General features: G+C 47.9%; 1 protein-coding gene across 1 annotated transcript; it reads left to right on the top strand.

Moving 5' to 3' along the window:
* The first annotated feature begins 4,266 nt into the window (after positions 1-4,266).
* LOC123023091 (16 kDa beta-galactoside-binding lectin-like) lies at positions 4,267-10,937 on the top strand. Its single transcript, XM_044429471.1, has 4 exons — positions 4,267-4,367; positions 7,707-7,786; positions 8,236-8,407; positions 10,539-10,937. The coding sequence occupies exons 1-4, from the start codon at positions 4,359-4,361 to the stop codon at positions 10,683-10,685; spliced, it is 408 nt and encodes a 135-aa protein (XP_044285406.1). The 5' UTR covers positions 4,267-4,358; the 3' UTR covers positions 10,686-10,937.
* The last annotated feature ends 2,086 nt before the right edge of the window (positions 10,938-13,023 follow it).

Here is a 13,023-nt window from a genome sequence, read left to right as displayed (position 1 = left end):
TAAAAGATTGCTCATGCTTATTTACAAATTACAGTGGTACCTTTGCACACGAACTTAATCCGTTCCACAACTCTGGTTGTGACTCAAATTGGTTTTGACCCAAGTCAAATTTCCCCATAAGGTTCAATGTAAATAAGATTAATCCGTTCTGTAACTATTTTTTTAATCAGAAAAAATTGAAATAAAGTGACAAAGAACAACAAAGTGACAAAAAACAGCAAAGTAACAAAGTATTGTAGAGTACAGTGGAGAACACTAACCTAGTATTGTTTTGAGGGAGAGTCCCCCTCCATAAGGACACTAGGGAGATCTCTTTCAGGGGTTTCCTCTCTCCTTTGTCTCTTAGCTGCAGGGTCAATTTTGGTGAAAAATCTGTCTATAGTCACCTGTTTTTTCCTGCGCTGCATAACCCTCCGGAAATGAGAGACCGCGTTATTGTTCCTCAGGTTCAACACTCTATTCGTTACAGTTATGTTGGGGTGGTGCTACTCAAAGAGATCCTGGCACTCATTCATTTTTTCATAATGGATTGTATCACATCCCTGCTAACCTCCTGCCCGCTTCCTCTTCCGCAGTGGAATCCTCCTCAGCGAGTGCCTTGTGCTGCTCACTCTGGAGTTCAGCAAGTTCTTCTGTCGTCAGCTCCTCCATGTCTTCCCTGAATGAACACGACTGCAATCGCGGCCATCTCCCCACTCGGGGGGTGGGGGGAGATGGCCGCGATCTTGGTCGCCCCCAAAGCGGAGTTCGCAACCCAAGTCAAAATTTTCATGAAATTTTTGTACGTGACCCGATTGGGTTGTGAACCAAGGCGTTCGTGAGCCAAGGTACCACTGTATATGAAAATTCTCAGTTGCCCAAGGACAGTGCACTAAAGAAATTCCAGTTAAGAGGGGAGTGAAACAAGGATGTATATTTTTAATGCTTTTTAATATATGCATCAGTTCTCTTATTCATAAACTGAACAATCCTCTTCACCCACTGAAATTGGGAAATAGACACATCTCTGTTCTTTTGTATGCAGATGATACTGTGCTGCTTTCTTAAACACAGATTGGCCTGAAATGGGCATTTCACGGACTAGCTGAGCATTGCCAAGAAGAAAGCCTAGAAATTAACTACTCTAAAACCAAAGTTGTAGTTTTTGCGGTGCCCTAAGACACATGTTTGGCGATTAAATAACCATCTAATAGAGCAAGTTAAATCCTTCAAATACCCTGGGGTTATCTTCCATGCTATGGGTAACCATAAATCTCATGCCAACTACATCATCTTAAATGCACAAAAACCAGTGTCGGCTGTACAAACCTTTGATTTCTCCAAAGAAGCCCAGCATATACCCACAGCGATTAAAGTCTTCTCAGCTAAAATATGAGCCCAGCTCCTCTTTGGAGCTCAGCTGGGACCCTAAAGGTCATTCCTTCTTTCGGAAAGCATTCAGTCCAAGTTCTTGAGAACCATCTTTCAAGAACCTCACTGTCTCTCGAATTTGGTCCTTCAAGGTGAAGCTGGCCTTAAAATCGAAACATAAGCTTGGGTCTACATCTTCTCCTACTGGCTCAAGCTCTCCTTCTTTCCAGTTTGTTTGGTCTCTTTAATTATGACCCACAGTTTCCAGAGCTCCTGGAGCCAAGCAGTACAGGTGGAATTACAAGGTTATTCATGGCCAGCAATCATCTTGATGGGCAATGAACGGGCGTTAGCAGAACTTAAACAGCAGGCCACTGGTCTGGAGCCGCAATCAGATTGTCCAATTCTATCTCGAAACACCTCCTTGAACCATTCAGTGCATCTTCTCCAACCAGCCAGGTATCTCAGTGGCGTAATGATCCCGAAATTTAGATGGGCTTTATCCTTAGCTAGATTCAATGCCCCCCCAACAGCTGTTGCTGAAGGGAGATATAAAAAATCCCCTTTGAACAGAGACTGTGCCCATGTGGAGAGAGATAATTGAATCGCTGGAGCAAGTTATTCTCTATTGCCCTCTCTATGCAGGTACAGACCAGGAATTGTTTGTTATTTAGAGTGTTTATATGTCATTCCATTGCATCACCTCAGGACGGCTTACATAAATAAGAAAAAAATAAAATAAAACATAAATAAAATCCAGATCCACCCTGGAAATCCAGATCCACCCTGGATTATTCCCACTCATTATTATTGCCACTCATTTCTAAATATTTAGAAATATTCCCACTCATTACTCCCACTCATTTCTAAACATCCTGGTCATTCCTATCTTTTTTATCTTAAGATGCCTTTATCTGATCAATCTGATTTTATTTCTTTGACCACAGCCAAGTACTGTCCACTGTGGAATCGACTCTAAATATTCTTAGCCTTTTATTAGAATAACTGCATTTTTCCTTAAGACCCTGATGTTGGGAACGATTGAAGGCAAAAGGAGAAGGGGACAGCAGAGGTTGAGGTGGCTGAGTGGGGTCACTGGAGAGGTGGGTGTGGGGTTGGGTGGACTCCAGGGGATGGTGGAGGACAGGAGAACCTGGAGGAATGTTGTCCATGGGCTTGTGAAGACTCAGGCAGAACTTTGCAACTGAACAATTTTCCCTTATCTTAATTAATGCTAATTTTAGAATTCCTGCATTTTCCCAATCTTAACTTATTGCACTTTTGTGTTTTATTTGCTGGTCAACAACCAAATAAAGAATTGATGGATTGATTGTGCAGCCCAAGAAGGCAAATGTAGGTTGTTAAAAGGAAGGTTGAAATCCAGGACCAAGCTGACTTTCTCTGAAATGTTTCCTGCGGCAAGTGCAGCGCCAGTTAAACAAACACACCTGGGGAGTCTTGCGCCATGGAAGAGAAGAGAAGGCTTCCTATTTGTTAGGCACTGGGGAATATTTTGGGGAAATCCAGTCCTCTACGAGAGGGGTGGGCTCCACTTGAACCAAAGTGGAACCAGATGGCTGATCCATAACATAAAAAAGGCAGGAGAGCAATTTTTAAACTGAAGTCTGGGGGAATCTGCTTCAGAGGCTTTCTGTACAGGGCTGTTTGTTGTTTGTTCTTCTGCTGTACCCTTTGCTTTCACGCCCAGATTTGGGAACATGGTCCCCCTGTATTTTTATTTAGAGTATAGTCAATATTTCTAAATGTGCACCCTCTACCTCAACATTTGCACATGCAAATATTATGCAGATCGGTGCCCTCTTTTGTCTTTTTCCTGTTGGTGGCACATGGTCTTGTTTTTTTTTTTGGCAGTGGGCAAATGGCCCTGCCCTCAGATACATCTGCGTTTCCTTCGAGCTTCTTGACTCCCTGCTTCTCTTTTCACTGAACAAACCACTTGGCTAGCAGGCCCTGCTCTTGTCTTTTCTTTGATCCCTAGAGCAGGCCAGAGGATCAAAAGAATTTCAGAACCTGGCATCAGCTGTTCGATTTTCATTACTCCTTTTAAATGGAAGTTGCGTTCACCAGTTGGTCTTTAAGCAGCTGTGTTGTAACTGTCTTTGGGGAATGGGATACGAAAGGCAGGCTAGAAAGATGGCCAGAAATATGAATAAGTGACAAGGCATAAGCCTTGATTTAGCCCATAAAACCTCACTACATGACTTATTATTATTTTATTTTATTTTTTATTTAGAAAATTTCTATGCCGCCCCATTCGCCGAAGCCTTGGGGCGGCTCACAAAACATCAATTAAAATATAATACACTAAAAATATAAAACGAATTAACAATGCTTTGTTAACGAGTTAACAATTCGACTTGGAAAGCATCTTACTCTGCAACCATAGATGCAGTCATACCCATCTCTTGTTAGATTTCTCCATTTTTAATGCAATCTCCAAATCTTACTCTCGGTATTCCTGTTGAGATCAGCGTCCCTAAACATGCAGGGCCCCCTCTTTGAACTGGCAGCTCCAAGGCCTGAAACGGGAGCTGTGTGCCCACAGAAAATAAGCTGTCCCTCCTGGTTTCCCCCAGAGCTGATCTCCATCTCTGATTCTCAATGGCTCAGCGATTCTGTGTCCTGCCTACCTTCCCAGGCTGGCACGCCAATCCCAGCTCAAAGAAACAGTGCACACTTGGTTCTCTGAGTGCCAGGCAGCAAGCTGCTGCTATCAATTGCTCCGAAAGCCCCCAGTGCTCAATTCACACAAGGCGTTCCATTCATCGGAAACAGACCAGCTGGCTGTCATTCCCCCGGGTTTCTTCTTCATGCAGATCCAATCTGAAGGCGCCCACTCCCTCGCCAATCCTGGCAGTGCAGGCTTTTGGTCATGCGATGCTCTTTCCCTGGTTATTTAAAGGCCACTGAGACTCCTTTAGCTGAGTCACAGAGCTGAGGCTGCAGGAGAACGGACCTGGCGCACCGGGCCCTGGCAGGGCTGCATCATGGAGCATGTGAGTCTTAGGTTCTCAGTTGTTGCTGCGGATCTTAGAATGCTGGCAGGTGAACGCTGGAAGGCTCAGAAGCGTGCTAACGAACGCACAAACAGTGCTGCCCGGCTTGCAGTTTTGAAGTCAAGTGTTCCCCAGCCATTGCAGTCCCTAAATTTTGTTTTTGTTGTGTTGCGGCATTGTTAAACCTTCATGCTTTTGCTGGCTTTTACTCTGGTTTCACTCAGTTTTAGAAGTTTCATATCATGCCTTGATGGTTGTATATCAGGATTTTACTATCTGTGAAATGCCTGGAGAACACTGACTTCTGCATGTTTCACAACCTGCGTTCCTCTTTTCTTTTCTTTTCTTTTCTTTCTTTTTTGCAGCTTCTATTTTCTTGTTATTGCCAATATTTCAATATTTCATGTTATTTTCCAGTTACTTCAGGTGCCTGTCAGTGATGGGGTGCAGCATTATAAACTTCAGAGCACCAAATAGACACGTGATGCTTTCCAGCCTAAATTAAGAAAAAGCAGGTTCTAATCAAAAGACTGCCTATGAGGGAAGCAAGGGTCATGACAGGGTGACTGTCTGGAACTACACTTTGCACGCTTGAACTCTGACCAGGGATAGAAGTTTGGGGGTTCATTAAGGGCTCTCTAGAACTACTGGGATCGAGGAAGTCTCTGGTGCATGCATGCCTGCATTGTGATGCAAAGTTTATTTATATTAATTACTGTATCTCTTGGCTGCATGTAACAGAGCTCCTGGAAGCAGTGCTTTCTCTAATCTGGGAGCCCTGCAAGAGCTGCCTTTCGGGGCTGAAATCTGAGGCTGTTACTGGGAATAACAAGCCAGGGAAAGCAGAAACTCTTAGCCTGGAGATGCAGTGCAATTCACACTCCTGACTGCAAAAGCAGGCAACTTGGGGGTCGAAACTTCCTGCCTGTGTGTTTTAACTCCCATTACAATGAAAGAACTGGCAATGTTTCAACAGAAAATAGATGCTGCCTTGAACAAACCCATCCTATTCTAGTCTTTCCAATACTTCAAAATGATTCCAGCTGCTTGAACATCTACCTGGCTCAACTGTTGCTTCTCCTTTGGGTGCCACAACTGAAAAGGCCCTCATTCTTGTAGCTGTTCATCCAAAGTCTCTGGAGGAGGGTGTCTGTGGGGGACCTAAGGGTCCAAACAGCTGCTTATGGGAGTAGATAAGTTTGGGTGGGCCATATGGAGCCCCTGCCATTGCCCTGGTATAAACCCTGCAGTTCCCTGCAGAAATTGGCAGCAGCAAAAAACTCACCCCTTCGCCACCACAATTCAACAGTAAACCCCTACCAAGAGTTCCAGTGAGCAAATTGGGCATGTTTTCAAACTGCATTTGACTGTGGCAGCATCACCTTCCGTGTTGCCAGCAAAAATCAGTGGTAAATCAGTAAGTACTTTTTTTCCCCTTCTGTTGCATTGCCCAGTTTTTCAGGGTAACAGCAGCTACGGGGTGCAGCCAGCGTGGGGTCTAAATGCCTGTAAGCCCCCCCCCCCTTCATTCAGTACTCTGCTCCTCATCTATTTGGACTTAAGAGGGAGGCAACAACGCTTGAGCAGTGCTGGGGAGCCAGAGAGGCTGGTAAAGAACGGCATTGCGGGGCCATAACAGCCCCTGAGTGCGCCTCTGAGCCGTGCTCTTTGGAAGCCTCTCAAAGTACCACAGGTGGGATGCCACCACCTTCCCTGGCCATGCTCCTCACACCTGAAGACTCACCTGTCAGTGCACCACAACCTGCAGGTCGCAGTCTTGCAGCCTTCTCCCTGGAAGCAGCCGCCTTAAGCAAGGACCGCTCTGCAGCATCCAGGAGGGCGTCCTTCCCCAAGCCCTCCCTGAATGCACATCTGGCTAAGTTTGTGTGTTAGCAGTTTTGACGGCATATTGCTTTTAATTTGGTTTTCGTGCTTTCATTAATGCTTTAAATTGCCCTTTAATGTATATAATAATGTATTTAATGATTTTTTTTAGCTGAGAGATACCTTAAACTAGGATAGGATATAATCCTAGTTAGTCAATGTTTTTTCTTTGTATGGAAATAGGAGGTGAGAAAAGCATCACCAGTTGTTAAAGTTAGACTGAACTTATGAAAACAAATCTGACAGAGAGAGCAATGAGGATGCCTCTTTCATTATCCACCTCGTGAAAATAGTTGTGGCTGGAAAGTTTTCCATTATACATGGGAATGCAGACAATATAGAAGCACAGTGCCATAGCACTTTTAAATCTAAGTGAAATATTTTATTTAGTGTGGTTAGAGTACTGGGTTCTAGATCAGGAGATCCAGGTTCAAATTCTCACTCAGCTCACTAGATAACTTTGGGCAAATTACTGACACTCAGCCCAGCCAACCTCAAAGGGCTGTTGTGGGAATAAAATGGAATACGGATAATAAGATAATAGTTCTTTGCAAGAAGAAAAACGTGGGATATAAATGCAGTGTAGTAATAGTAATATTAGTGATAATGTCAAACAAGGAACCAATTTAGCAGCAATAGAACTTTTAACATTAAGAATATCTGTAATACTTTGGACTTGTGACTTGTAAACCGTTTATATAATCCCTGTTCTGCTATCAATAAACAGAAATATGGGCTTAAAACAAATAAGCATGCAAAACATTAAAGAAAAACTACTTAAACCTATTTATATATCAGAAACAAAAACTTTATGATATAAAAATTGAACCCCTTCTCAGTGAACTGATTAGAAAGAAACACACACTAAAAACACCATGACCTAAAAGCTTCCAGGGTGGCAAAGGTCCAGGTGGGAATGATACAGAGAACCACAAAACTTCCAAAGCATCTGTCCGCATGCACAGTCAGTCATTCTTCAGGAACAGGAACATAGAAGCAGAGCGAGTCAGAAGGGGACTCGGGGGCCATCTAGTCTGACCCTCAGCTTCAGCCGCTCTGCTCATGACATGCCCACCATGTGTGTGTCAACAGCCTCGTATACGCAGTCTGGAGACATCCTGGTCAAAATGCCACTGAGAACTAAATAGGAATAATCCAGGGAGCCCCAAAACGATGAACGCATCCGTTGGTCAAAGAGCCACCACCACTTTCCTTCAGGATTTACAGGTTGGGAGCGTAACCCTTCCATCACCATCATCCAAGACCCCTATGCCCTGAGGCATCATCCACAACCTGGCTGCTTCACAAGGCTGCCATGGGGAGACGAGCTCAGAGCTGCCTTGGGTTCCTCACAAGAGGAGAAAGGGTGGGATATAAGTACAAATGAACAACAACAACAACAACAGTTGTCCTGCCATCGCAGCTGTGTAGAACATTGGGTTTCTGCTCCCGCAGGGACTGACTGTCACTCATGTGAACCTCCAACCTGGACAAAGTGTGGAAGTGAAGGGGACGATTCTGCCGAGCTGCACCGGGTGAGTGGCGCAGGAGGCCAGAGCGCCCTGGCAGATGGGCACCGTTGTCCTTTGTTTCAGGTCCCACAGAGCGGTGATGCATTGCTGCTCTTCAGCTCTCAGCCTGGCATCTTGGGACTGGCAGTGCATGTGCCCACATCTTTGGCAGGGGAGAAGTTTCAGGGGGTCCTTTACTTCCACCCTCCGGATGTGGGGGACTGCAATGCCTGTAATTCCCAGACAGTAGCCCTTCTAGCTGGGGATCATGGGAGCTGTGGTCGCAAGCAGGTGGTGGGCACCAGGTTGGAAATGCCAGGTCTCTGTGCTTTGCTCTGCCATCGCCTCGCCTGGCAACTTGGCCGAGGGCTGGCCAGGAAAGGCTGGGCAGTCCTTCCGATCCCACCACGCCTCCCGGTCTGCGGCAAAGGGCCACTTCGTGTCACGATCTCGGTTTGCTCTCACCCTCTCAGCTTCGAGGTGAATCTGGGCAAAGACTGTGACAACCTGATCCTTCACTTCAATCCCCGCTTTAATTGCAAGGGGGACATGAACACCATTGTGTGCAACTCCAAGCGAGACGGTGTGTGGGGAGAAGAGGAGAGAGAAACCAAATTCCCCTTTGAGCAAGGCGGCAAGTTTCAGGTGAGGGGTTAGCCGGGGGCCAATTTGGCACAGGGGGGCAGAGCGGGGATGGCGGGGGCTGCTCTGGGAAACTCCTGTCTCGTTCATTTCCTTTTTCACTTGTTCCCTTTCTGTGCTGCCCAGCGCCAGGCTTCCTGGCAGTTCGCAAAAGCAAGAATCCAAAAATGGCAGATCATGGAAACATTAGGTAGAACCGAGCCTTCCCAGGACCAAACATACAGAATTATAAAATGATTTGCAGCAGTTCGTATGTGGGACCTGACGTGAAACGCTCGCATGCAGCTGTGCCAGATGCTTGGGAATAAAGCTGGTTTTAAAGCTGGGGCACGTGGGGAAGATGCGTGGTTAGGACTGACAGCTCTCTGCCAGTGTGGCGTAGTGGTTAAGAGCATGGGACTGGGACTCAGCGGATCTGGGTTCTAGTCCCCGCTCGGCTATGGAGCCAACTGGGTGACTCTGGGCCAGTCACAGACTCTCAGCCCAACCTACCTCACAGGGTTGTTGTTGTGGGGAGAAGATGGAGGAGGAGAATGATGTAAGCTGCCTTGAGCCCTTTGTAGGAAAAAGGCAGGATATAAATTGAATAAAAAAAAAAATCAGGTATCTCCACCTATTCTAATGGCCTGGCCATCCATTCATTCTGCCTACCGACTACCCTGGCCCTCCACCAAACAAAGCCAGTTTGCCCAGTGCCACGAACAGCGCCTTACTGGTGGCCGCAACTGCCAAGCTACCTTAAACGCAGGTTGTGTCCCTCCGGGATTCACAGCCTGTCTTTGGCTTGATGCGGCTACAGGTGGAAATGTGGCTACAGGCTGACCCCGGCCTTGGGTGTCTGAAAAGAGGGGCAGCTACGCCTGGTCCTTGGGCTTCGATGCGCCACAACCCCGCAGGACCTCGTCCATCCGCAGAGGGTCGCCCGCCCGGGGCCCTGCCGCTGCCACCCCTACTTGTCCACCCCGTCTTCTCCCCCACCGCCGCTGTCGGCCCCCAACCTGCTGCCTCCTTGTCCTCCGCTCTCCTTCCCTTCCTCTTTCACCCTGATCTCCGGCACCCTCCCTGCTGGCCACCACCAGTCGCTGTACTGGTCCAGTGGGGGCAGGTGGCCCCAGACCACCTCACCAGAATGCCTTGCATGAGGAAGGACCCCTCAGCAAGGCATTTGGGCCCCACCGAGCAAGCTGCGTGGAGTCGCTTTTCTGCCACGCATTTGCCCCAGTAGCATCGCTTCCCAGAGTGTCTCCCTGTCTTCGAGCCGGGCAGCTCGCGGGGTGCCCTGCAGGAAAAGAAGGCCCAGCATGGCTCTCCAGAGTGCCGGGGGGCCAGTACCCCACTCTGAGGATCCCTTGGAGCCGGTCCTCCCAGAAGTGGAGAGACCAGGCACCCCACCACCTTGAGGGGGATCTTTGCTGCACCCAGAAATTAGCACCTGTTCACCCCACCCCACAAAAGAACGAGCCCTCAACTTGTCCGGAAGGTCAGGCAGGGGCAGGCAGAAGGCAGATCTAGATCTCCTGGGAGACACCCAGAAGGTCTGCAGCACAGAGGGCTCCAAGGCTGCCTTACAGTGAGTCAGTCCCTTCCATCGAGCACAGCATGCTGGGCACTGACTGGCAGCAGCTCTTCAGGGAGGAAGGTTCCCATCCCTGCCTGGAGATACCGCAGGCTGGACCCAGGCCCTTCCGCATGCACTGCATGCATGGGCTCCCAATATTTTAATAATTCTGGTGACAAAAGGCCACCCTTTGGCCTTAAAGCTGACAGGAAGAAAGCGCGGAGTAACCGCGAGAGGATTTCTGTGCGGAGGGCTCTGTGCCTCCTTCAGCTCATCATGCAGATGCCTGGGCTCACACTGCCTGCATTCTACGTTTTTGCACCTGGCTGCTCCTGGGAGCGCTTGGGGTTCCAGCAACAATCAGCACAGCCCCCAGATCTAATGCCTGCTGAACCCTGCCATGAAGCACTGCGGTAAAGCCCCACGGAGATTCCCTTCCGGCGAGGTCACACTCCCAAGGGCCGCCCGTTCTCCTTTTGGAAGGGCAGCCACTCCGTGGCCTGCCTTTGCATGCCGTTGGGGCGTGTTCCCTACCCCAGGCTGGATACACTCCCGCTCTTGTTTTGCTGCTTGCAGGCCTCCTTTAATTTTGCTTCTAGCGAGATAAAGGTGACGCTGCCTGAGGACCAAGTGATCTGCTTCCCGAACCTGTTGGACCTTGATGTCATTGACTACATTGAAGTGGCAGGAGACTTCAAGATCAAAGTGCTCAAGTTCCCCTGATGTCGTCCTGACCTGTGGTCTGGCTACATGTCTGAAGAAAGCCAAATGTATTCTTCAGGCTGGACAGATACAAGTTCTGTTGCACTGCCTTCCCCTTTCTAGCAAGATGCTGTCCCTTCCGCAGTGAACCCCCTGCTAGGGTTTCCCGACGGCAAATGACCCAAGAACCTCTTTCTTCCATGCATCCGCTGTGACGGGCAGTCTAGGAGGTGGATCATTTTTATTATACAATAAACAACTTTTGAGGTTGAAGCTATGGGTGCTCTCTGTTTCCCAGAAGTTGTGCGTTTTCTGCTGCTGGCAGGGTACCACTGTTGGAAATTGTATACCGGTGGAATTTTCCGTATCATTCAGGAAACTGCCCCATACATAGCTAGGTGGAGAGGTAAACTTGTGGGCTCAGATAGCATGATAGTCCACACTGAAGAGCTGAGAGTGGGTTGTTGCTGAGCTGTGGTTTATTATGTTGTATGAACCCTAACCGCACTAACAAACCATGCTTGGTTAGTACTAGGTTAACAACATGGGTTTCTTTCATGGGTTGTTTGTGCTTAACCGGCCATACTTTGTTAGCATGAATGGATTCCAAAATCTTAGTAACCCTTCTTTCAACAACCTACAGTTCAATGACAAGCCATACTCAACCCTTGAATGTAGGTTATTGTGTTGTCTGAACTCAGGCAGTCAGTGAAATCAATAGAACTACTCCCGAGAAAGTTTGTGTCATGGTAAGAAGATGCTTCACACTTGAGATGTTCAGAGATCTAACATACCCATTCAGCATACATCTCCCTCCCAAAAGTCTTTGCTGAACAAGTAATCACACATCATCAGTGGTGCAATTTACGCAGGCATCACAACACTGTGAAGGCAAACCGTGTCATATCCTGCTTGGAGGAGGATTCCTCAGATGAAGGAGGCCAGTGCAGGGAGCCCACACAGGGGTTGTGGTTGCAGAAAACTGCTCACAAATGCCCAGTCTCTGAGTTACCCTCTTAAGAATCGTCAGTTCAGTCCAAGAGTCAAAGTCTGTCTGTGCGCGTCCAAAGTTCCAAGAAAGGCAGGGGTGTCCAGAAGGATGTCAGAAATCTAGATACCAATCAGTTTTAACCAAGTTAGAGAGTGCGGATAACGAGTCTTGTTGTTTGCAACAAAGAGCAGCTCTGTCTGAACCATTTGATAGCCAGCTGTAACTGAGCCCAGCTGACTGATTAGGACACAGAAAACATCCTGTTCAGACTGTTTGGGCTTCTGTGGAAGCCGTGCACGCCTCCTTCTTTCGAGTGGGTCAGAATCACTTCTGCTCCTGACTCCTCTTCTTGGGGAACCACAGGGATGCCCAAGAGGGACCTGGCTGCTCCCCAGGTGGAGAGCACTTACCTGCAGCCACAACCTCCGTGTCCATGGATGGGGCCCCCTGCACTGGCTTTCTTCTTCCAAGGAATCCCCCTCCAGGTAGGACATGACAAAGAGCCTGTGACAACTACGCAGACGCTCAAACATATGAAAAATAAGTACAGGAACCATTTGCAAAGCAAAGTCGATAACGCAAGCATCCTGGTATTGCTGCATTAGTTATCTTCATCGACTCTGCTCTGTGGATGCTCAGTTAGCTTATTTTCCATGCATTTAAGCTTTGATGCGGAGGCCAGCGCGCCACCTGCCCTGGCTACGTTTCGTGCAGGCTCCCCTTCAGGGGCTCATGCTTCCAGCGTCTCATGACGTGGACCGCAGGTCACAAAAGCCGGAGCCATTGCACCTTCGCTAGACTTTGGGTGCACTTATCAACCACCGAGAATCGTGTGGCACGTGGGAAAGGGAACGCTATTGCAAGAGGAGGCGTCTCCCTGTAACTTTGCAAATGGCAGGCTTTCTTTGGGGTGAGGTGGAGCTGAGCGGCAAAGAGAAGAGGGCAGGACAGCTGGAAGGCTCCGGGCCTCTGCTGGGGCTTGACGGTATGAGTTCCTGTAGGCAGACCAGCTGCTGCATTCAACAAATGGAGACAGTTGTGCTTACACATGACCGGACTGGGGCCATGCCTGGCCGGGGGGGGATTAGTTCACCCCCCTGCAAACGCCTGAGCTACTACTGAGCTTTCTCACACATACAAGGGCTACTGCACCGGCAGGGAAATTTAGTTTTGAAGTCTCATGCTGTGACGAAGGTGCTAGTGATGGGTTCAGAACAACATGGTAACTCTCACTTGATGGTAGAGGATTTTAAATTTAGTTGCTGCTACCATTTTCACTGTAACTTTATGGTTTTTAATTTTGGTTGTGATTTACATTGTATTATTGGATAATTGTTTTATATCCCCTCTCAGTTTACTGATTTATCT

The sequence above is a fragment of the Varanus komodoensis genome, unplaced genomic scaffold, assembly GCF_004798865.1.
Source record: "Varanus komodoensis strain SLA01 unplaced genomic scaffold, ASM479886v1 scaffold2, whole genome shotgun sequence".
NCBI classification, from domain to species: Eukaryota; Metazoa; Chordata; class Lepidosauria; order Squamata; family Varanidae; genus Varanus; species Varanus komodoensis.
The sequence above is the reverse complement of the archived record's forward strand: the minus strand, read 5'-3'. Positions and strand labels throughout refer to the sequence as shown.